Source organism: Pristiophorus japonicus, unplaced genomic scaffold (assembly GCF_044704955.1).
Source record: "Pristiophorus japonicus isolate sPriJap1 unplaced genomic scaffold, sPriJap1.hap1 HAP1_SCAFFOLD_465, whole genome shotgun sequence".
NCBI lineage: Eukaryota > Metazoa > Chordata > Chondrichthyes > Pristiophoridae > Pristiophorus > Pristiophorus japonicus.
The window spans coordinates 351,654-374,485 of record NW_027254369.1 but is presented as its reverse complement, the minus strand read 5'-3'; the positions used below and the strand labels follow the sequence as shown (position 1 = coordinate 374,485).

Below are 22,832 nucleotides of genomic sequence, written 5' to 3'. Positions count from 1 at the left end.
CCACTACCCTTTCAGGCAGCATGTTCCAGATCACAACAACTCGCTGCGTAAGAACATTCTCCTCATCTACCCTCTGGTTCTTTTGCCAATGACCTTCAATCTCTGTCCTCTGGTTAGTGACCCTCCTGTCAGTGGCAACAGTTCCTTCCTATTTGCTCTATCAATACCCCTCGTAATATTAAACACCTCTTTTAAATCTCCCCTTAACCTTCTCTGCACTAAGGAGAGCAATCCCAGCTTCTCCAGTCTCTCCGCGTAACTGATGTCCCTCAGTGTTTAAGAACATAAGAAATAGGAGCAGGAGTAGCCATTTGGCCTCTCGAGCCTGCTTCGGTATTCAATAAGATCATGGCTGATCTGATCATGGACTCAGCTCCACTTCCCTGCCCGCTCCCCATAACCCTTTACTCCCTTATCGCTGAAAAATCTGTCTATCTCCGCCTTAAATATGTTCAATGACCCAGCCCCAGGAACAGGCCATTCGGCCCAACAGGTCCGTGCCTGTGTTTATGCTCCATTCGAGCCTCCTCCCACCCCTACTTCATCACACCCTATCAGCCTATTCTTCTATTCCTTCCTCTAACCCCCCCCCCCACCCCCACCCCCACCCCGTTTGCTTATCTAGCTTCCCAGGGCAGATGTTCCCATTGCGGTGTAAGCGACGGTTGGATCGACCAGACAATGGGAGCTCGTGCCCGTGAGGGAACCCACCCGATCGTCCATCCAATCAAGTGACTACATCCCTGGGCCTAGGGGACCAGAGGAGACAAGATTCCCGCTCCTGATCCATTGGAAAGGAAAATCAGGGGAGTTGTATAATGAGCCGTCGCTCCAATATCGTCCACCTTGCACTATCGCTAAACGTTAAAATGACCCCACTTTGAGAATTTATTTCTAAAAGAAAGCAAGACTTGCATTTATATAGCGCCTTTCATGACCACAGGACGCCCCAAAGCGCTTCGCAGCCAATTAAGTACTTTTGAAGTGTAGTCGCTGTTCTAATGTAGCAAACGCGGCAGCTAATTTGCGCACAGCAAGCTCCCACAAACAGCAGTGTGACAATGACCAGATAATCTGTTTTTCAGTGATGTTGATTGAGGGATAAATATTGGCCCAGAACACCAGGGATAACTCCCCTGCTCTTCTACGAAATAGTGGCCGTGGGATCTTTTACATCCACCTGAGAGAGCAGACGGGGCCTCGGTTTAACGTCTCATCTGAAAGGCGGCACCTCCGGCAGTGCAGCACTCCCTCAGCACCGCACTGGGAGTGTCAGCCTGGATTTATTGCGCTCGGGTCGCTGGAAAATGACGCCTTGTATTTACACGGCATCTTTCACGACCTCGGGACGTCCCAAATCGCTTCACAGCCGATGAAGTACTTTTTGGAGTGTAGCCACTGTTGTAATGTGGGAAACGCGGCAGCCAATTTGCGCACAGCAAGCTCCCACAAACAGCAATGGGATAATGACCAGATCATCTGTGTTTTATGATTTTGGTTGAGGGATAAATATTGGCCAGGACACCGGGGGAGAACTCTTTGAAATAGTACCATGGGATCTTTTACACACACCCCCACGCACCCCTCCCCCCCCGAGCTGGCAGACGGGGCCTCGGTTTAACATCTCATCTGAAAGGCAGCACTAAGTTTTAAAAAAAACTGGGACTTGGAGACTCAAGGGTTAAATTCAATGCCCAGTTCAGGACCAAGGGAAGAAAAATTAAATCAGCAAAGACAAATAATTTGAAGAAAATCACCAATTTAATGAGATGCTGGTGCACTCATTTGAAGAGCTTCCTTCATTCCAGCAAATTGTGCGTTAAGTCTGATTGTGTAAGCTTATAACTTTCTCTTCCTTCTGTTTAAAGAAAGGAGGATGGTGAAAAAAGCGACAGGCCGGAGAAAGGAACGAAAGTGAAAAGGACGTTAAGTTCTCTCAGGAACAGGGTGACTGGCTCCTTCAAGGATAAGGTGAGAAGGGTTTAATTATCTTGGAATCAAACGTACCAGGAGGAAGGTGGGCAGGGGAGGGCGAGAGATTTGCAGGATTGGTCGATCGTGCGCGGAAAATGGGGAGTGTTGGGAAGGCTGTTCTCTCTCTCTCTCTCTCTCTCTCTCTCTCCTTGGATCTGAATTCCAAACCCAGTCCCAAGGCAAATGGAGCGAAGACCAACTGGCCCCGAGCAGCTATGATGTGAAATGAATTCACCAGATTCTACCCCCTCCCTCGACGACCAGGAGTCTATAGCGTACAAAGCTGCCCGACGTATGTTACAGGCAGTGCTACGTTGATGATCTCCAAGGAAGGAGGGTAGAACGACTGCGCAGTATTGGCATCGTCGTGCCAGAATTATTCATTATTTTGGCAAGAGTCTGCCGAATTTGAAGGAAAAAGGTAGGTGCTTACCCTCACCAGCGGAACCTGAGATGGGTGCGAACAAGGAGAGTTGGTCTGGGATCTGTGCGTGCCAGTCGGACCCGGCTGAACCGGGCACTTGCCAATCGAGCCCAGCTGAGAAGTGCATTTGCTGCCAGATCCTCACTGAGATGGTCACCTATTGGTCACAACTAGGGCCATTCAGGAAGCACTTGGTCACACAAAGGGTGGTGGAAATCTGGAACTCTCGCCCCCAAAAAAGCTGTTGAGGTTGGGGAAGGGGGTTCGGGGGTTCGGGAGTTGGGGGTGAGGGGTTCAACTGAAAATGTCAAAAGTGAGATGATACGTTTGTTGTTGGACACGGCGATTAAGGGTTACGAAACATAGGAACATAAAAATTAGGAGTCGGCGACATAGCCCCTCGAGCCTGCACCGCCATTCAATAAGATCACGGCTGACCTTTGACCTCAGCTCCACTTTCCCGCCCGATCCCCATAATCCCTTGATTTCCCCTAGAGTCCATTATTTTCCCAGTTTTTTTTCTTCCTAAATTGGCCTGGGTTTTCATCTGGTTTTTGCCTCTCCCAGGAGATCACATGGCTCCAGTTGGGGTGGAGTGTAGATGTTTTTAGTGTAAGGGGTGTTGCAGTGGTGTGGGGCAGACTGGTTGGGCCGGGTGCTCTTTGCCTTTCCGTTATTGTTCATGGGTTTGTATGTAACCTTTAGGGCTGCTGACCGAGGGCCGTGCGGCTCTTTGTCGGCCGGCGCAGACACGATGGGCCGGAATGGCCTCCTTCTGCGCTGTAAATTTCTATGTTTCTAAATGGCCGACCCCCTTATCCTGAGACTGTGCCCAGCCCGGGGGAAACATCCTCCCAGCATCTACCTTGTCAATCCCCCTCAGAATCTTATGTGTTTTCAACAAGATCACCTCTCATTCTTCTAAACTCCAGAGAATATAGGCACATGGCGGGTCAGTGGAGATAAGGTGCAAATCCCACCATGATCCCATTGGATGGCAGGGCAGGCACAAGAGGGGCCGAATGGCCTCCTCCCGCTCCTTTCACTCTTTGATGTGAACCACTTTTTTTTGTGTTTCCTTTTTTTTTAGGGTAAGACCAAAGAGAAAGAGAAGGAAAGTCCAAAAGAAAAGAGAAAGTGTGACAATGGCCACCACTTGGTGCCGGGGACATTTTCCAGCTGCACCAACTGTACATTATGCAGCAAGTCACTGAGCAGTAAAAGCGGTTATCAGTGTGTCAGTGAGTATCGCCATCACGCTGCTTCTCACGCTTGCCTCACTCCACGCTGCTCACACTCGGGCACCCGCTGCACCAAAACCCACTCACTGCCTCCTCATCCCAGACCCCTCATCCTGAGACTGTGCCCCCTGGTTTGTTCTCTTTATCCATTCACGGGATGTGGCAAAGGTCGGCATTTATTGCCCATCCCGAATTGCCCCTTGAGAAGGTGGTGGTGAGCCGCCTTCTTGAGCCGCTGCAGTCCCGTGTGGTGAAGGTGCTCCCACAGTGCTGTTAGGGAGGGAGTTCCAGGATTTTGACCCAGCGACGATGAAGGAACGGCCGCTATATTTCCAGGTCAGGATGGTGTGTGACTGGGAGGGGAACTTAGAGGTGGTGGGTGATGTTCCCATGCACCTGCTGCCCTTGTCCTTGTCCTTCTAGGCGGTAGAGGTCGCGGGTTTGGGAGGTGCTGCCGAAGAAGCCTTGGCGAGCTGCTGCAGTGCGTCTTGTACACTGCAGCCAGGGGGCGCCGGTGGTGGAGGGAGTGAATGTTGAAGGTGGTGGATGGGAAGCCAGTCAAGCGTTGTGCTTTGTCCTGGACTCTCCAGCCAGAGGAAACGACCTCTCGGCATCTACCTTGTCACTCCCCCTCAGAATCTTACGTGTTTTCATCGAGATCACCCCTCGTTCTTCTAAACCCCAGCGGCTCATTGTCGGCCAGGTGCTTCCTGAATCGAGCTGCAGGAGGCGAGGGGAGCAACAGTATGGGTTCCAGACTTTATAACTTCTCTGAGCTATCGCAGATGCATTTTGGAGGTGGCTGGATAAGCACGCGAGGGGAATAAGAATAGAAGGATATGTCGATGGGATGAAAGAAAGACTTGCATTTATATAGCACCTTTCATGACCACCAAACGTCTAAATCACAGATAGATAGATTTTTAACCAATAAGGGAATTAAGGGTTACGCGGAGCGGGTGGGTAAGTAGAGCTGAGTCCACGGCCAGATCAGCCATGATCTTGTTGAATGGCGGAGCAGGCTCGAGGGGCTAGATGGCCTACTCCTGTTCCTAATTCTCATGTTCTTGTGTTCTTATGCTCAAAGCTAATGAAGTACTTTTGAAGTGTAGTCACTGTTGTTATAAGAACATAAGAAATAGGAGCAGGAGGAGGCCACCTGGCCCCTCGAGCCTGCTCCACCATTTAATAAGATCATGGCTGATCCGATCATGGACTCAGCTCCACTTCCCTGCCCGCTCCCCATAACCCTTTACTCCCTTATCGTTCAAAAATCTGTCTATCTCCACCTTAAATATATTCAATGACCCAGCCTCCACAGCTCTCTGGGCAGAGAATTCCACAGATTTCCAACCCTCTGAGAGAAGAAATTCCTCCTCATCTCAGCTTTAAATGGGAGGCCCCCCACTCCTAGCCCTAGTTTCCCCCACGAGTGGAGACATCCTCTCTGCATCCATTAGACAGTGCTCCATCCTCCCCAACCGCTGGTGGTACAAACTCCTGGGGGCAGACAAGAGAATAAAACTCTGGCCAATTTCAGGGAAAACACTCGGAAATTGCTCCCCAACTCCCTGAGACATCCCGGGGACCAAAGCTAATCACGACACATCACTGGACGTAATCCTCCCACTCCGCACAACGCTATCGGCTGGGCTATTCAACTATGGAGGGAACCATAACCAAACCCACTCCTTGCACTCACAATGGGAGCCATGATCATATTGAATGGTGGTGCAGGCTCGAAGGGCCGAATGGCCTACTCCTGCACCTACTTTCTATGTTTCTATGAAACACTGGGCGCTGGTCACTGATCGGGTGCCCTGGCTGATATCCCCCTACTCTGCAAGCGCTCAATTCAATTGCGACAGCCCAATTGTTGCTTCCATTGATTGTCACCGGGTCCATCCATTTGGGACCAGTGAAAGTGGGAGGGGAGAGGAGGGCCCGCAGAATAGAAGTAACAGCCCAGAAACAGGCCCAACGGGTGGTGTTCATGCTCAACACATGACTCCTTCCACCTGACTTCATGGAATCGTACAGCACAGAAGGAGGCCATTCGGCCCATCGTGCCTGTGCCGGCTCATTGAAAGAGCGATCCAATTAGTCCCACTGCCCTGTCCTTGCCCAAAAGCCCGGCAAATTTTCCCCCTTCATGTATTTATCCAATTCCCTTTTGCACGATCAAATCTACATCCACCACGCTTTCAGGCAGCGCATTCCAGATCAAAACTTTAAAAAAAGTCTCTTCATCTCCCGGCATGGCTCTTTTGCCAATTATCTTAAATCTTTGTCCTCTGGTTACTGACCCTCCAAGTCTACTCTATCAATACCCCTTGTGACATTGAACACTTTTATTAAATCTCCCCTTAACCTTCTCTGCTCTCAGGAGAGCAGCCCCAACTTCTCCAGTCTCTCTACATAACTGAGGTCCCTCACCCCTGGTACTGTTCTAGTATTACATAGTGCTTACACCGCAGGGACATACCATTCGGCCCAACAGGTTCGTGCTGGTGCTTATGCTCCACACAAGCCTCCTCCCACCCTCCTTTACTTCGTGTGTCAACCGCGGCTCAGTGGGCAGCACCCTCGCCTCTGAGTCAGAAGGTTGTGGGTTCAGAGTCCCACTCCAGGGACTTGAGCACAAAAATCTAGGCTGACACTCCCAGTGCAATGCTGAAGGAGTGCCGCACTGTCGGAGGTGCTGTCTTTCGGATGAGACGTTCAACCGAGGCCCCGTCTGCTCTCTCAGGTGGACATAAAAGATCCCACGGCACGATTTCAAAGAAGAGCAGGGGAGTTATCCCCAGTGTCCCGGTCAATACTTATCCCTCAACCAACATCACTAAAAAAAACTAGATTATCTGGTCATTATCACATTGCTGTTTGTGGGAGCTTGCTGTGTGCAAATTGGCTGTCACATATCCTACAGTCGGTGAGTGGGCAAAAAATTTGACGGATGGAGTATAGTGTGGGAGAGTGTGAGGTTATCCACTTTGGCAGAAAAAATAGAAAAGCAAATTATAATTTAAATGGAGAAAGATTGCAAGGTGCTGCAGTACAGAGGGACCTGAGGGTCCTCGTTCATGAAACACAAAGGGTTGGTATGCAGCTACAGTGGGTGATCGGTGGGGGGGTGGGGGGTGGGCAGATGGAATGTTGGCCTTTATTGCGGGGAGAGGGATGGATAGAGTGTGGAAGCGGAGGGGTCCTGCTACAACTGTACGGGGTATTAGTGAGGCCACAGCTGGAGTACTGCATGCAGTTTTGGTCTCCGTATTTAAGGAAGGATATACTTGCATTGGAGGCTGTTCAGAGAAGGCTCACTCGGTTGATTCCGGAGATGTTTCTATGAGAGGGTTGACTTACGAGGATAGGTTGAGTAGGTTGGGCCTCTACACATTGGAGTTCAGAAGAATGAGAGGTGATGGCTGCTAGCCTTATCTCATCCCTCTGACCGTATCTTCGTAACCCTGCAGCGTAAGCAGGTGTCCTTGCATCAAGTGCAACGTCTACCTCAACTGGCACTGAAAAGGATTAACGTCACAATTATTGTGATTTCACAAAGTTTTCCGCCAAGAGACTCTGAAGGATACCATAGTGTTCACTGACGATTCTGTAGATTCCAGGGAGGTTTGTCTGGCATCAGTCTGAGGCTGAACCAGACCGTTCGCTACCTGGGTGTCGTGTTTCACCCCGAGCTGAGCTTCCATCACCCAGACCGCCTACTTCCGCCTCCGTAACATCGCCCGACTCCTCCGCTGCTGAAACCCTCATCCGTGCCTTTGTTACCTCTGGAGTCGACTATTCAAACGCTCTCCTGGCCGGCCTCCCACATTCTACCCTCCATAAACTCCAGCTCATCCAAAACTCAGCTGCCCATGTCCTAAGTTTCACCAAGTCCCGCCCACCCATCACCCCCTGTGCTCGCTGACCTACATTGGCTCCCGGTTAAGCTGCGCCTCGATTTCAAAATTCTCATCCTTGTTCTCAAATCCCTCCATGGCCTCGCCCCTCCCTATCTCTGTAATCTCCTCCAGCCTCACAACCCCACAAGATGTCAGCGCTCCTCAAATTCTGGCCTCTTGAACATCCCTCATTATAACTGCTCAACCATCGGTAGCCGTGCCTTCAGCTGTTTGGGCCCCAAGCTCTGGAACTCCCTCCCTAAACCTCTCCGCCTCTCTCCCTCTCTTTCCTCCTTTACGACGCTCCTTAAAACCTACCTCTTTAAACAAGTTTTTGGTCATCTGCCTTAATTTCTTCTTTTGTGGCTCGGTCTAAGTTTATCTGTTTTGTCTTGCAACATTGCTGTGAAACGCCTTGGGATGTTTTACTGTTAAAACTGCTATATAAAAATAAACGTTATTATTATTATCTCACTGCCTCCATCTTCATAACGCCATCTTTCTTGGAGTCATATTTGACCCTGAGATGAGCTTTCAGCCACATATCCGCAGCATAACTAAGACCGCCTATTTCGACCTCCGTAGCATCGCCCGTCTCCACCCCTGCCTCAGCGCATCCGCTGATGAAGCCCTCATCCACGCCTCTGTTACCTCTATACTTGACTATTCTAACGCACTCCTGGCTGGCCTCCCACGTTCTACCCTACATAAACTAGAGGTGATCCAAAATTCGTCTGCCCGTGTCCTAACTCGCACCAAGTCCCGTTCACCCATCACCCCCTGTGCTCGCTGACCTACCTTGGCTCCCAGTTAAGTAATGCCTCGGTTTCAAAATTCTCCTCCTTATTTTCAAATCCCTCCATGGCCTTGCCCCTCCCTATCTCTGTAATCTCCTCCAGCCCCACAACCCATCGAGATATCTGTGATCCTCTAATTCTGCTCTCCTGAGCATCCCTGATTATAATCGCTCAACCATTGGTGGCCGTGCCTTCTGTTGCCTGTGCCCCAAGCTCTGGAACTCCCTCCCTAAACCTCGCTGCCTCTCTACCTCTCTTTCCTCCTTCAAGACACTCCTTAAAACCTACCTCTTTGACCAAGCTTTTAAAGGCGTTGTTGTTCCTGCCCCCATCTTCCTGCACCGTGCCATCGATTTCCTGCCGCTTGCACTCGGCTGCTGCCAACGTGCTTCCTCACTTCATCGTACAATTGGGAAGATTTTCCGTGCTAATGTGTTGACGTTTTAGATACCAACCCGAGACGGGTATTTACCTGTCTTGAGCCTTAAGCTCTGTCCTGCCAACCGATATTGGATTAGTCCGGCTGCCCTCTAAAGCGTTGTATTTTCATAAATAGCTTGACGTTTTGTGTAAGAGATGTTACGGTTCGTATTTGAAAAGTTATTTATGCCTTGCTGTGAGTGAGTGCTGCTTCCTCATGGTCTTAGCTCGTCTCGCCCTGGTATAACAGCGACTCTATGTTGTAGTTTTTTTTAACAAATCTTCACTATTTTAGAGTTATTTAATTAATTTCTATTTCTATCAGCACTGACACAGTGGGTCGCTCTCTTGTCTCTGAGTCAGAAGGTTGTGGGTTCAAGTCCCACTCCAGAGACATAAGAACATAAGAATATAAGAATTAGGAACAGGAGTCGGCCATCTAGCCCCTCGAGCCTGCTCCGCCATTCAATAAGATCATGGCTGATCTGGTCGTGGACTCAGCTCCACTTACCCGCCCGCTCCCCGTAACCCTTAATTCCCTCATTGGTTAAAAATCTATCTATCTTTGACTTGAAAATATTCAATGAGCCAGCCTCAACTGCTTCCTTGGGCAGAGAATTCCACAGATTCACAACCCTCTGGGAGAAGAAATTCCTTCTCAACTCGGTTTTAAATTGGCTCCTCCGTATTTTGAGGCTGTGCCCCCTAGTTCTAGTCTCCCCTACCAGTGGAAACAACCTCTCTGCCTCTATCTTGTCTATCCCTTTCATGATTTTAAATGTTTCTATAAGATCACCCCTCATCCTTCTGAACTCCAATGAGTAAAGACCCAGTCTACTCAATCTATCATCATAAGGTAACCCCCTCATTTCTGGAATCAGCCTAGTGAATCGTCTCTGTACCCCCTCCAAAGCTAGTTTATCCTTCCTTAAGTAAGGTGACCAAAACTGCACACAGTACTCCAGGTGCGGCCTCACCAATACCCTGTACAGTTGCAGCAAGACCTCCCTGCTTTTGTACTCCATCCCTCTCGCAATGAAGACCAACATTCCATTCGCCTTCCTGATTACCTGCTGCACCTGCAAACTAACCTTTTGGGATTTCAAAAGAGTTTCATGCACAAGGATCCAAAAAGAGTTTCATGCACAAGGACCCCCAGGTCCCTCTGCACCACAGCATGTTGTAATTTCTCCCCATTCAAATAATATTCCCTTTTACTGTTTTTTTTCCCAAGGTGGATGACCTCACACTTTCCGACATTGTATTCCATCTGCCAAACCTTAGCCCATTCGCTTAACCTATCCAAATCTCCTTGCAGCCTCTCTGAGTCCTCTACACAACCCGCTTTCCCACTAATCTTTGTGTCATCTGCAAATTTTGTTGCACTACACTCTATCCCCTCTTCTAGGTCATCTATGTATATTGTAAACAGTTGTGGTCCCAGCACTGATCCCTGTGGCACACCACTAACCACTGATTTCCAACCGGAAAAGGACCCATTTATCCCGACTCTCTGCTTTCTGTTAGCCAGCCAATTCTCTATCCATGCTAATACATTTCCTCTGATTCCGCGTACCTTTATCTTCTGCAGTAACCTTTTGTGTGGCACCTTATCGAATGCCTTTTGGAAATCTAAATACACCACATCCATCGGTACATCTCTATCTATCATGCTCGTTATATCCTCAAAGAATTCCAGTAAGTTAGTTAAACATGATTTCCCTTTCATGAATCCATGCTGCGTCTGCTTGATTGCACTATTCCTATCCAGATGTCCCGCTATTTCTTCCTTAATGATAGTTTCAAGCATTTTCCCCACTACAGATGTTAAACTAACTGGCCTATAGTTACCTGCCTTTTGTCTGCCCCCTTTTTTAAACAGAGGCGTTACATTAGCTGCTTTCCAATCCACTGGTACCTCCCCAGAGTCCAGAGAATTTTGGTAGATTATAACGAATGCATCTGCTATAACTTCCGCCATCTCTTTTAATACCCTGGGATGCATTTCATCAGGACCAGGGGACTTGTCTACCTTCAGTCCCATTAGCCTGTCCAGCACTACCCCCTAGTGATAGTGGTTGTCTCCAGGTTCTCCCTTCCCACATTCCTGTGGCCTGCAATTTTTGGCATGGTTTTTGTGTCTTCCACTGTGAAGACGGAAGCAAAATAATTGTTTAAGGTCTCAGCCATTTCCACATTTCCCATTATTAAATCCCCCCTTTCATCTTCTAAGGGACCAACATTTACTTTAGTCACTCTTTTCCATTTTATATATCTGTAAAAGCTTTTACTATCTGTTTTTATGTTTTGCGCAAGTTTACCTTCGGAATCTATCTTCCCTTTATTGCTTTTTTAGTCATTCTTTGCTGTTGCTTAAAATTTTCCCAATTCGCTAGTTTCCCACTAACCTTGGCCACCTTATACGCATTGGTCTTTGATTTGATACTTTCCTTTATTTCCTTGGTTATCCACGGCTGGTTATCCCTTCTCTTGCCGCCCTTCTTTTTCACTGGAATATATTTTTGTTGCGCACTATGAAAGAGCTCCTTAAAAGTCCTCCACTGTTCCTCAATTGTGCCACCGTTTAGTCCTTGTTTCCAGTCTACGTTAGCCAACTCTGCCCTCATCCCACTGTAGTCCCCTTTGTTTAAGCATAGTACGCTCGTTTCTGACACAACTTCCTCATCCTCAATCTGTATTACAAATTCAACCATATTGTGATCACTCATTCCGAGAGGATCTTTTACGAGGAGATCGTTTATTTTTCCTGTCTCATTACACAGGACCAGATCTAAGATGGCTTGCTCCCTTGTAGGTTCTGTTACATACTGTTCTAAGAAACAATCCCGTATGCATTCTATGAATTCCTCCTCCAGGCTACCCCGTGCGATTTGATTTGACCAATCGATATGTAGGTTAAAATCCCCCATGACTACTGCCGTTCCTTTTTCACATGCCTCCCATTATTCCCTTGATTATTGCCCACCCCACCATGAAGTTATTATTTGGGGGCCTATAAACTACGCCGACTAGTGACTTTTTCCCCTTACTATCTCTAATCTCCACCCACAATGATTCAACGTTTTGTTCATTGGAGCCAATATCATCCCTCACAACTGCCCTGATATCATCTTTTATTAACAGAGCTACCCCACCTCCTTTCCCTTCTTGCCTATCTTTCTGAATCGTCAGATACCCCTGTATGTTTAATTCCCAGTCTTGGCCACCTTGCAACCATGTTTCTGTAATGGCCACCAAATCATACCCATTTGTAATGATTTGTGCCGTCAACTCATTTACTTTATTTCAAATGCTGCGTGCGTTTAGGTAGAGTGTTTTCATCCTAGTTTTTAAACCATGATTTTTAGTTTTGACCCCTCCTGCAGCCCTTTTATATTCAGTGGCCAGAGACTTGAGCCCATAATCCAGGCCGATTGATGCGATTGGTCTAAAAGTGAATCAGAGTAAGACGTAATCGCTTGGCAGCGGAGCTAAGTTGGCGCTTCCCGGGAATAGTCCGCATCCCAGGGATAGGCCGTGAGTTCAACACCTTAGTATTCCACGCAGGCAGTCTCACCACTGCCTTGAAAGGGCGGAGCCCAGGTACGTCATCGGGACGAGGATATACGGAGGGGTACGCATCAGCATCATGGATCAGAGCAAAAATTGGACATGAGCTTAGAAATAGCTGTGGCTTATTTTTACAGAAGCTAAATACTGCGGTTTTTGGAAATCTGAAATGGAAGTGGAGATACTCAGTGGGTCAGGCAGAAACAGAGTTAACATTTCAGGCCGGTCGTCTATCTATTGAATTAACAGGGCTCCTCGGGTTCTGACGAAAGGTCATCGACCTGAGACATTAACTCTGTTTCTCTCTCCACGGAGGCTGTCTGACCTGCTCGGCATTTCATTACATAAGAACATAAGAAATAGGAGCAGAAGTAGGCCCCTCGAGCCTGCTCCTCCCTTTAATAAGATCATGGCTGATCCGATCATGGACTGGGGTCCACTTCCCTGCCTGCTCCCCATAACCCCTTATTCCCTTATCGGTTAAGAAACTGCCTATCTCTGTCTTAAATCCATTCAATGTCCCAGCTTCTACAGCTCTCTGAGGCAGCGAATTCCACAGATTTACAACCCTCTGAGAGAAGAAATTCCTCCTCATCTCAGTTTTAAATGGACGGACCCTTCGTCTAAGATCATGTTCTCTAGTTCTAGTCTCCCCCACCAGTGGAAACATCCTCTCTGCATCCACCTTGTCAAGCCCCCTCAAAATCTTATACATTTCGATAAGATCACCTCTCATTCTTCTGAATTCCAATGAGTAGAGGCCCAACCTCCTCAACCTTTCCTCATAAGTCAACCCCCTCATCCCCGGAATCAACCGAGTGAACCTTCTCTGAACTGCCTCCAATGCAGGTATATCCTTTCATAAATATGGAAACCAAAACTGTACGCAATATTCCTGTTTTTATCCCTTGAACATTGTGTTGATGAAGCAATATTCAGAGAGAGGGAGAGAGAGAAAAACTAATAACTTAATGGTGCAACAAAAAAAATCTATTTTAGAGTTTCATCCAATAAGCATGCCCCTACCCTGCAGTGTGATCCAGTTCTGTGACCAGATATCTAACCATGCACTCTGGACTTGTTTGGTGACTGTGTTGCTGGAGCCCTGTAATGTGACCCTTTGATCTAACCCTCGACTGAAACCTTGGATTCTGACCCTGCACTGTAAACCCAAGTTACAACCCTGCAATGTAATCCTGCACAGTAACACCAAGTTTTAACCACCTCCTTTAACCCCGTAAAAAGAATAACAAGAAAGACTTGCATTTATATAGCGCCTTTCACAACATCTGGGTGTCCCAAAGCGCTTTACAGCCAATGAAGTAATTTTTGGAGTGTTGTCACGTAGGAAACGTGGCAGCCAATTTGTGCACAGCAAGCTCCCACAAACAGCAAAATGATAATGACCAGATAATCTGTTTTTGTGATGTTGGTTGAGGAGGACACCGGGGAGAACTCCTCTACTCTTCAAAATAGTGCCATGAGATCTTTATGTCCACCTAAGAAAGCAGACGGGGCCTCGGTTTAACACCTCACCCGAAAGACGGCACCTCCAACAGTGCGGCACTCCCTCAGCACTGCATTGGGAGTGTCAGCCTAGATTTCATGCTCAAGTCCCTGGAGTGGGACTTGAACTCACAACCTTCTGACTCAGAGGCGAGTGTGCTACTCACTGAGCCACGGCTGGCAGGTTAATCATTCCAGCAGTGTAATGCTGCAGTCTCACCCTTTTCTCTGGTCCTTCACTGTAACCTTTTTCCCCCCCCCGAGAGTGGTTTATTCACAACTCTCATTTTCAATAGAAAACTGGTGAGAGACAAAATCCAGACTCATAATCTATCACTGAGCAGACACATCCTTGTGGAAAACATTTACATCTCCATTGGTGAGTGACACAGTGTTAAACAAATGGCTCTGATATATAGGCTCCCGTCCCCGCAATGAACCTGCTGACGTTTCAACAACATTAAACATTCAAGCCCAGCCTGTCCTCTCGAGGCGTCAAGGCAATGGATTAAATTGTCCAGATTCAAAGCTTGATTCGCCTGGGCTGTGAGTGGATTTTCCTTCCTCGAGCCTCAAAATGTGCGTGTGTGTGTCTGTGTCTGTCTGTCTATGTATCTGTCTGTCTATCTTTGTATCTGTCTATTTATCTATCTATCTCTTTCTCTGTATCTGTCTGTCTCTCTATATCTCTATTGATATCTCTTTATCTATATCTATCTTTTTCTCTCTCTTTCTATCTCTGTGTCTATCTCTGTCTATCTATCTATATCTATCTGTGTCTATGTATCTCTCTCTCTCTATCCACCTCTCTCTCTGTCCATCTCTTTATCCATCTCTCTATCCATATCTCTATCCATCTCTTTCTCTCTCTCTATCTATCCATATCTCTAGCCATCTCTCTCTCTCTCTTTCTCTATCCATATCTCTATCCATCTCTTTCTTTCTATCTGTCCATCTCTCTATCCATATCTGTTTTGATATCTCTATATCTCTCTCTGTCTGTCTTGTCTTGTCTGAGTATCTGTCTATCTCAGTAATTTAATTTGATCACACCCACTGTTTAATCCCGGGTGCCTCACCACCTTTCATGCCTCCTCACTCCCCAGCTCTGACTCTGATTCTAGGAGGGTCTGTAGCCAGACGACACAGATTTAAGATAATTTGGGAAAAAAGCCAAGAGGGACGAGGAGATTTTTTGATTTTACTCAGCGAGTTGATGAGATCTGGAACGCGCTGCCTGAAAGGGCGGTGGAAGCAGATTCAGTCGTAACTTTCAAAAGAAAATTGGATAAATACTTGAAAAGGAAACAATTGCGTTGCCGTGGCATGATGGGCTGTATGATTCTATGATTCCCCCTGCAGTCACCTCCCAGAATTCTTCTGCTGTCACTGCTCAATGTCTGGCTTTGCCCCTTTGGGACACTTTATTATGTTCAAGGCACTCTACAAATACAACTTATTGTTCCTTTCTTAAACCCGCCCTGTGTTACAAACTCCTCTCTGACTGAAGGTTAGACTTACAGACCAGACCAACGTTCTCTGCCAATGGGGCTCTATTGTCAGATATTGGGAGCTTTGCTGGATAGTATCAGGGTGAGCTGCTCCTCTAATTCTTTCTGCACTGTGACTTTGGAAGCAGCTGGTCCCTGCTTCTCTCACCCACTGCCCCCTTCTCCTGTCACCCGGCCCCCATACTGCAACATTTACTGCGGCAAGTACTGCGACATTTACTACGATATTTATTGCGACAAATACTGTGCTATTTACTGCAGCAGACACAGCAATATTTACTGCGGCAGATACTGTGATATTTACTGCGGCATATACTGCGATATATACTGCGGCAAATAGTGTGATATTTATTGCAGCAGACAGTGTGATATTTACTGCGGCAAATGCCATGCTATTTACTGCAGCAGACACTGCGCTATTTACTGCGGCAAATACTGTGATATTTATTGTGGCAAATGCCACGCTATTTACCGCAGCAGATACTGCGATATTTACTGCAGAGGATAGCGCTATTTACTGCGGCAGATGCTGCGATATTTATTGCAGAGGATACTGCGCTATTTACTGCAGAGGATAACGCTATTTACTGCGGCAGATACTGCGATATTTACTGCGACAGATACTGCACTATTTACTGCGGCAAATACCATGCTATTTACTGCAGCATATACTGCGATATTTACTGCGGCAGATACTGCGATATTTACTGCGGCAAATACCATGCTATTTACTACAGCATATACTGCGATATTTACTGTGGCAGATACTGCGATATTTACTGCGGCAGATACTGTGATATTTACTGCGGCAAATACCATGCTATTTACTGCAGCATATACTGCGATATTTACTGCGGCAAATACCATGCTATTTACTGCAGCAGACACTGCGATATTTACTGTGGCAGATACAGCGATATTTACTGCGGCAAATACAACGCTATTTACTGCAGTACACTGTGATATTTACTGCGGCAGATACTGCGATAGTTACTGCGGCAAATACCAGGCTATTTACTGCAGCAGATACTATGATATTTACTGCGACAAATACCACGCTATTTACTGTAGCAGATACTACGATATTTACTGCGACGAATACCAGGCTATTTACTGCAGCAGATACTGCGATATTTACTGCAGCAGATACTGCGATATTTACTGCGAAAGATACTCTGATATTTACTGCGGCAGATACTGCGATATTTACTGCGACAAATACCACGCTATTTACTGCAGCAGATACGGTGATATTTGCTGCGGCAGATACTGCGCTATTTGCTGCGGCAGATACTGCGCTATTTACTGCGACAGATACTGCGATATTTACAGCGGCTCTCAATAGTTTCAGAGGCCCTCTAGTGTCTTCCTCTGCTGGCACTGTTGCACAAGTCAAGTTCTGTCGCAGTCCATTGAAAATCGTCTGCAGCTCGAAACTTTTATCCAATCCTATTCAGGCCACAGATTTCACTCCTTTTCATGCTAATGTTGTTTATCACTGCTTATTTTTTTTCTTAATCGCTTTGCAGGTCTGACTCAGATGTTTAGCAGCGATTCCTCACTCTGGCTTTCTAGTTTGCAGGCTATGAAACCCATTACAGCCCATTATTAAACCCATTAACCGTTAAACCCATTAACTATTAAACCCATTAACTACTAAATGCATTACCTGGCCATTTATGGAGTAGGTATGCTGGAGTGTCAGCAGTGGCTCAGTGGACCAGATACAGTAGACACCTCAAATCGCTGGAGAAATACCACCAGTGCTGCCTCTGCAAGATGCTGCAAATCCCCTGGGAGGACAGGCGCATCAACGTCAGCGTTCTCAACCAGGCCAACATCCCCAGCATCGAAGCACTGACCACACTTGACCAGCTCCGTTGGGCAGGGCCACATCATCCGCATGCTCGACACGAGACTCCCAAAGCAAGCGCTCTACTTGGAACTCCTACACGGCAAGTGAGCACCAGGTGGACAGAGAAACGTTTCAAGGACACCCTCAAAGCTTTCTTGATAAAGTGCAACATCCCCACCGACACCTGGGAGTCCCTGGCCAAAGACCGCCCTAAGTGGAGGAAGAGCATCCGGGAGGGCGCTGAGCACCTCGAGTCTCGTCGCTGAGAGCATGCAGAAAACAAGCGCAGGCAGCGGAAGGAGCGTGCGGCAAACCAGTCCCACCCACCCTTTCCTCCAACCACTGTCTGTCCCACCTGTGACAGAGACTGTAATTCCCGTATTGGACTGTACAGTCACCTGAGAACTCACTTTTGGAGTGGAAGCAAGTCTTCCTCGATTCCGAGGGACTGCCTATGATGATGAGTGGGTAACACACTCGCCTCTGAGTCAGAAGGTTGTGGGTTTAAGAACCACTGCAGAGACTTGAGCACAGAGTCTAGGCTGACACTCCCAGTGTCCCTAATCTTAACCCACTCTTTGGGCGAGTAATTCGGCTGTTTAGCACCAACATTAGCGCCAGCAAGGGACGCTAAGGAGCCGCTAAACAACTACGGCATGAGCGCCATGCTGTCAGCGCCTGCCGCGAACTTCAGTGAAGGTTTAGCGACGGCGCTGACAGATTGCGCTGCGCTCGCTAGCCCCGCCCACGTGGTGATGTCACCGAGTGTGCAACGCCCCCCCGAAGCCCTGCGTTTGCTAAATTCATTCTTTCCCCTGCGGTAGCCCCGGGCGCTGAGACCGGACGGGGAAAGTGGTCGGCCTGGCGACGGTCCCGGGGCGATAGCTTCCGGAGAGCAAGGTCAGTGCTGCAATTTCCGTTCTATTTATTTGTCGCAGTAATGGGGATGTTCATTGAAAATTTTCAGAACGATTTATGTTTGCAGCTTCTGACGTGAGGATGCCGGCAGCCTAGCGGCAAAAAATTGAGCAGTCCTCCTGCGCTCTCGCTCCGTGAGCGCCCAAAGAGGAGTGTGGAACGCTTCCCTTAGTGCTCCACTCTCCTCTTGGGGGCGCTACAACTGAATATCCCACCTTGAGGCGGTAGACATCGCCCGGCACTAAAGGAGGCACCGCCTGAAAGCGGGCTGTACCGAATTTCTCGCCCTATCTCGTTTCAAGTGATCCTGCTGTGTGTGTTTCCAGAGTTTTGTTGCTCTTCTTTCAGATTTCCTGCGATTGCAGTCGGTGCTGGGAAACCCGGAGCTGTTACTGACAGAACAGATGAGATCGTAGAGAAAGTCTTGCATTGATATAGCGCCTTTCATGACCAACGCATGTCCCAAAGCGCTTTACAGCCAATGAAGTACTTTTTGCTGTGTATTCACTGTTGTAATGTGGGAAACGCAGCAGTCAATTTGCGCACAGCAAGCTCCCACAAACAGCAATGTGATAATGACCCGGATTATCTGTTTTTGTTATGTTGATTGAGGGATAAATGTTGGCCCCAGGACACCGGGGATAACTCCCCCTGCTCTTCTTCGAAATAGTGCCGTGGGATCTTTTGCGTTCACCTGAGAGAGCAGACGGGGCCTCGGTTTAACGTCTCATCTGAAAGACGGCACCTCTGACAGTGCAGCGCTCCCTCAGCTTTACACTGGGAGTGTCAGCCTAGATTTTTTGCGTGCTCAAGTTCCAGGAGTGGGACTCGAACCCACCACCTTCTGACTCAGAAGCCACAGCTGACACTATGACCCGAGATGTTCTGGCTACAGTTGGAGCGAGGGCATTGCCACTGAGCTGACAAGAAAGGAGAAGGTGTTGGGGGACGGTCGCATGCTCAGTCGTGTCAAAGGTAGCAAAGAGATCGAGGATGGTGCCATTTGTGTCTTTGGTTAGGACCATTTGCCATGGCAGGGAGGGAATCTTGATTGGAGGGAGAGATTCAAACACGGAGTTGCGGGAAAGGCGGGAAAGGCGGGCACGGATTCCGAAGTTGGGCAGCTGGCAGAGCAGTTTCCACCCCCACCTGGGTGGGAAATCTAGACTGCATTCCCGTAACTGGACCAGATTCTGGGAGTCAGTGAACTGCGCTGAGCTGTCGCAGTTTGGATCACTTCAAGGGTTTGGAATGTGCTGTGGCAATCCTCCCGGAATGCTGCCCATCCCTCCTGATAGGTTTCAATGCAACACATTTTCAGAAGATAGAATCATACAAAATGGATGGGCAGGAAAAAAAAACAGCTGGTCCACCGAACCTGTTTCTCCGAACAAATATTCCGGAGCGCTGAAGAGCCATTATTCTGCGGCACATCAGAAATAGGGGCAGGAGTCGGCCGCCTGGCCCCTCGAGCCTGCTCCGCCATTTAATAAGATCACGGCTGATCTTTGACCTCAACTCCACTTTCCCGCCCAATCCCCATATCCCTTGATTCCCCTAGAGTCCAAAAATCTATCTATCCCAGCCTTGAATATCACCATCATAGGCAGTCCCTCGAAGTCGAGGAAGACTTGCTTCCACTCTAAAAATGAGTTCTCAGGTGACTGAACAGTCCAATACGGGAATTACAGTCTCTGTCACAGGTGGGACAGACAGTGCTTGAAGGAAAGGGTGGGTGGGACTGGTTTGCTGCACGCTCCTTCCGCTGCCTGCGCTTGATTTCTGCATGCTCTCGGCGACGAGACTCGAGGTGCTCAGCACCCTCCCTGGATGCACTTCCTCCACTTCGGGCGGTCTTTGGATGGGAAGTTCTAGGATGGGGATGTTACACTTTACCACTTACACAACATCCCCTTGAATATACTCAACGACTGAGCATCCACAGCCCGCTGGGGCAGAGAATTCCAAAGATTCACAACCCCCTCGGTGAAGAAATTTCTCCTCATCTCAGTCCGAAATGGCTGACCCCTTATCCTGAGACTGTGACCCCTGGTTCTAGACTCTCCAGCCCGGGGGGAAACAACCTCTCAGCATCTACCCTGTCAATCCCCCTCAGAATCTTATATGTTTCAATGAGATCACACCTCATTCTTCGAAACTCCAGAGAGTATAGGCCCAATCCATTCACGTGATAGTCATAGTCGTTAGCTGACACTCAAAGGGTTAAGCTATAAACTACTCTATGTCTCAATCCTGTGTGTTCACTTTCTTTCCAAAGAACGTTAGATATGACTGAGGTTAGTTTATATATTCCACCCCACCGCGATAGTTAAATGTAATTAGCTGCCTCCTGTGGTGGCTCCGGTTGATGAATGCATGACCCAGGGTGGTACTGAGCCATACAGACCAGAAAGATCCCAGGGTCGCCCTGAGGTTTGTTCTGAGCAAACGGAGCATTGGCAGCAGTTTGTGCTCCTACAACTGGCCTCAGCACCCTTGGGCTGGTAAGAGGGTGGGTGGAAAATGTCAGTCACGTTGGACGAAGGCAGGTGATGCCTCTCGTGAGAGAACAGCTGGCTAGTGCTCACTGCCTAGGCTCACACGTGAAGAATTTAGTTGAGCCACTGTGGGACAATTGCCACCGGTGGAACTGTACCGCCTGTGTCCCCTCACACCCCCACCTCCCCCACACCCCCCCCCGCCCCCAACCACCGGAAAAAAACACATCAGCAGCAGAGAGATGAAAAGCAAAATGAAAATAAGGACCTTTTTCTAAGATCAATTTTTTCATCAGCAACAATCCAAAATATGAAAAAGTTGTAAATATATCTGGGAAATGTAAAACATCTGGGGAAATAATATATCTGGGAAAAGTTGTTGAATCTTTTTGGTTAAAAATAGGCAAGGTTTGGATAGGAATTTTTTTGAATTGTAATGGTGTCAACAGTAACCACACTTCAAAAGTACTTAATTGATTGTAAAACCCTTTGGGATATTCTGAGGTCGCGAAAGGCGCTGTATCAATGCAAGTTTTTTTTTCTTTATACAATATCCTCTTCCACATAAAACAGTAATAATTCATCCCTTTTAGGTCGTTGAATGCCATACAATAATCCCTGTCACTGGGATTGTCATCCGTGGCTCAGTGGGTAGCACGCTCGCCTTTGGGTCAGAAGATTGTTGATTCAAGCCCTGCTCCAGGGACTTGAGCATAAAAATCTAGGCTGGCAACCCAGTGCAGTCTTGATGGAGTGCTGCACTGTTTGAGGAGCTGTCTTTCGGATAAGAAGTCAAACCCGAGGCCCCGTCTGCCCTGTTAGGTGGATGTAAAAGATCCCATGGCACTATTTCGAAGAAGAGCAGTGGGGAGTTCTCTCTGGTGTCCTGGACCAATATTTATCCCTCAGCCAACATCGCTTAAAAAAAAAACAGGTTATCTGGTCATTATCATGACCAACAATAACTTGTATCACATTGCTGTTTGTGGGAACTTGCAGTGCGCAAATTAGCAGCGCGTTTCTTCCATTACAACCATGACTACACTCCAAAAATTGGATGCAAAGCGCCTGGTGGTCGTGAACGGTGCTATGTAAATGCAAGTAAAGTCTTTCCTTCTGTCCCTTTAAATCCTTGCTGACACTTCCTGGTGGCCTGCCCCTTTAAGGCCGGGGCGACGATGGAATGTTGTGATATGCAGATTTTATGCAAATATACGGGCGGTTCCCAGAATCCCGCGGGGCAGGCAGCCGGGTAGGGGGCGGTGACGGTCGGGGAGCTGGGGACAGACGGCAGGCGGCCGGACCCGGAGCCGAGGCTGGGCCCAGCAGGTAAGGGCTAGCGGCGGGCCGGGCCCTGGGCGGGAGGACGCCGGGCCCAGGGCCTCAGCCCCGGGACTTGGAGCCGGGTTATTGTGCCCCCGTCCCCGCCCCCGCTCCAAAACCAGTTTGGGAAAGTCATGACAATAAGGGTAGGGAGAAATTGTACACAGGCGGCAATTCATCCATTCACCCCGCGGCAATCCCCGGCTACCACCCACCCCATTCCCTTCCCTTCCCCCATCTCTCTCCTGCCCCCCATTCCCTTCCCTTCCCCATCTCTCTCCTGCCCCCCATTCCCTTCCCCATCTCTCTCCTGCCCCCCATTCCCCCATTCCCTTCCCCATCTCCTGCCCCCCCATTCCCTTCCCCCATCTCTTCCCCCCCCATTCCCTTCCCCCATCTCTTCCCCCATCACTTCCCCCCCATTCCCTTCCCCATCTCCTGCCCCCCCCCCCATTCCCTTCCCCCCCACATTCCCTTCCCCCCCATTCCCTTCCCCCCCATTCCCTTCCCCCCCCATTCCCTTCCCCCCCATTCCCTTCCCCCCCATTCCCTTCCCCCCCCCATTCCCTTCCCCCCCCATTCCCTTCCCCCCCCCATTCCCTTCCCCCCCCCATTCCCTTCCCCCCCCCCATTCCCTTCCCCCCCCCCCATTCCCTTCCCCCCCCCATTCCCCTCCCCCCCCATTCCCTCCCCCCCCCCATTCCCTTCCCCCCCCATTCCCTTCCCCCCCCCCATTCCCTTCCCCCCCCCCATTCCCTTCCCCCCCCCCCCATTCCCTTCCCCCCCCATTCCCTTCCCCCCCCCATTCCCTTCCCCCCCCATTCCCTTCCCCCATTTCCCTTCCCCCCCCCCCCCCATTCCCTTCCCCCCCCCCCATTCCCTTCCCCCCC

The 22,832-nt window shown here is 48.8% G+C and overlaps 1 protein-coding gene across 3 annotated transcripts in view; it reads left to right on the top strand.

Moving 5' to 3' along the window:
• arhgef18b (rho/rac guanine nucleotide exchange factor (GEF) 18b) overlaps nt 1-22,832 on the top strand; it is a 242,069-nt gene that overhangs the window by 118,184 nt on the left and 101,053 nt on the right. For all 3 annotated transcript variants that reach the window (XM_070873404.1, XM_070873405.1, XM_070873406.1), the window contains 2 exons: nt 1,869-1,971; nt 3,489-3,639. In XM_070873404.1, coding sequence (XP_070729505.1) covers nt 1,869-1,971; nt 3,489-3,639 — 254 coding nt within the window. The remainder of the gene's footprint in view (nt 1-1,868; nt 1,972-3,488; nt 3,640-22,832) is intronic.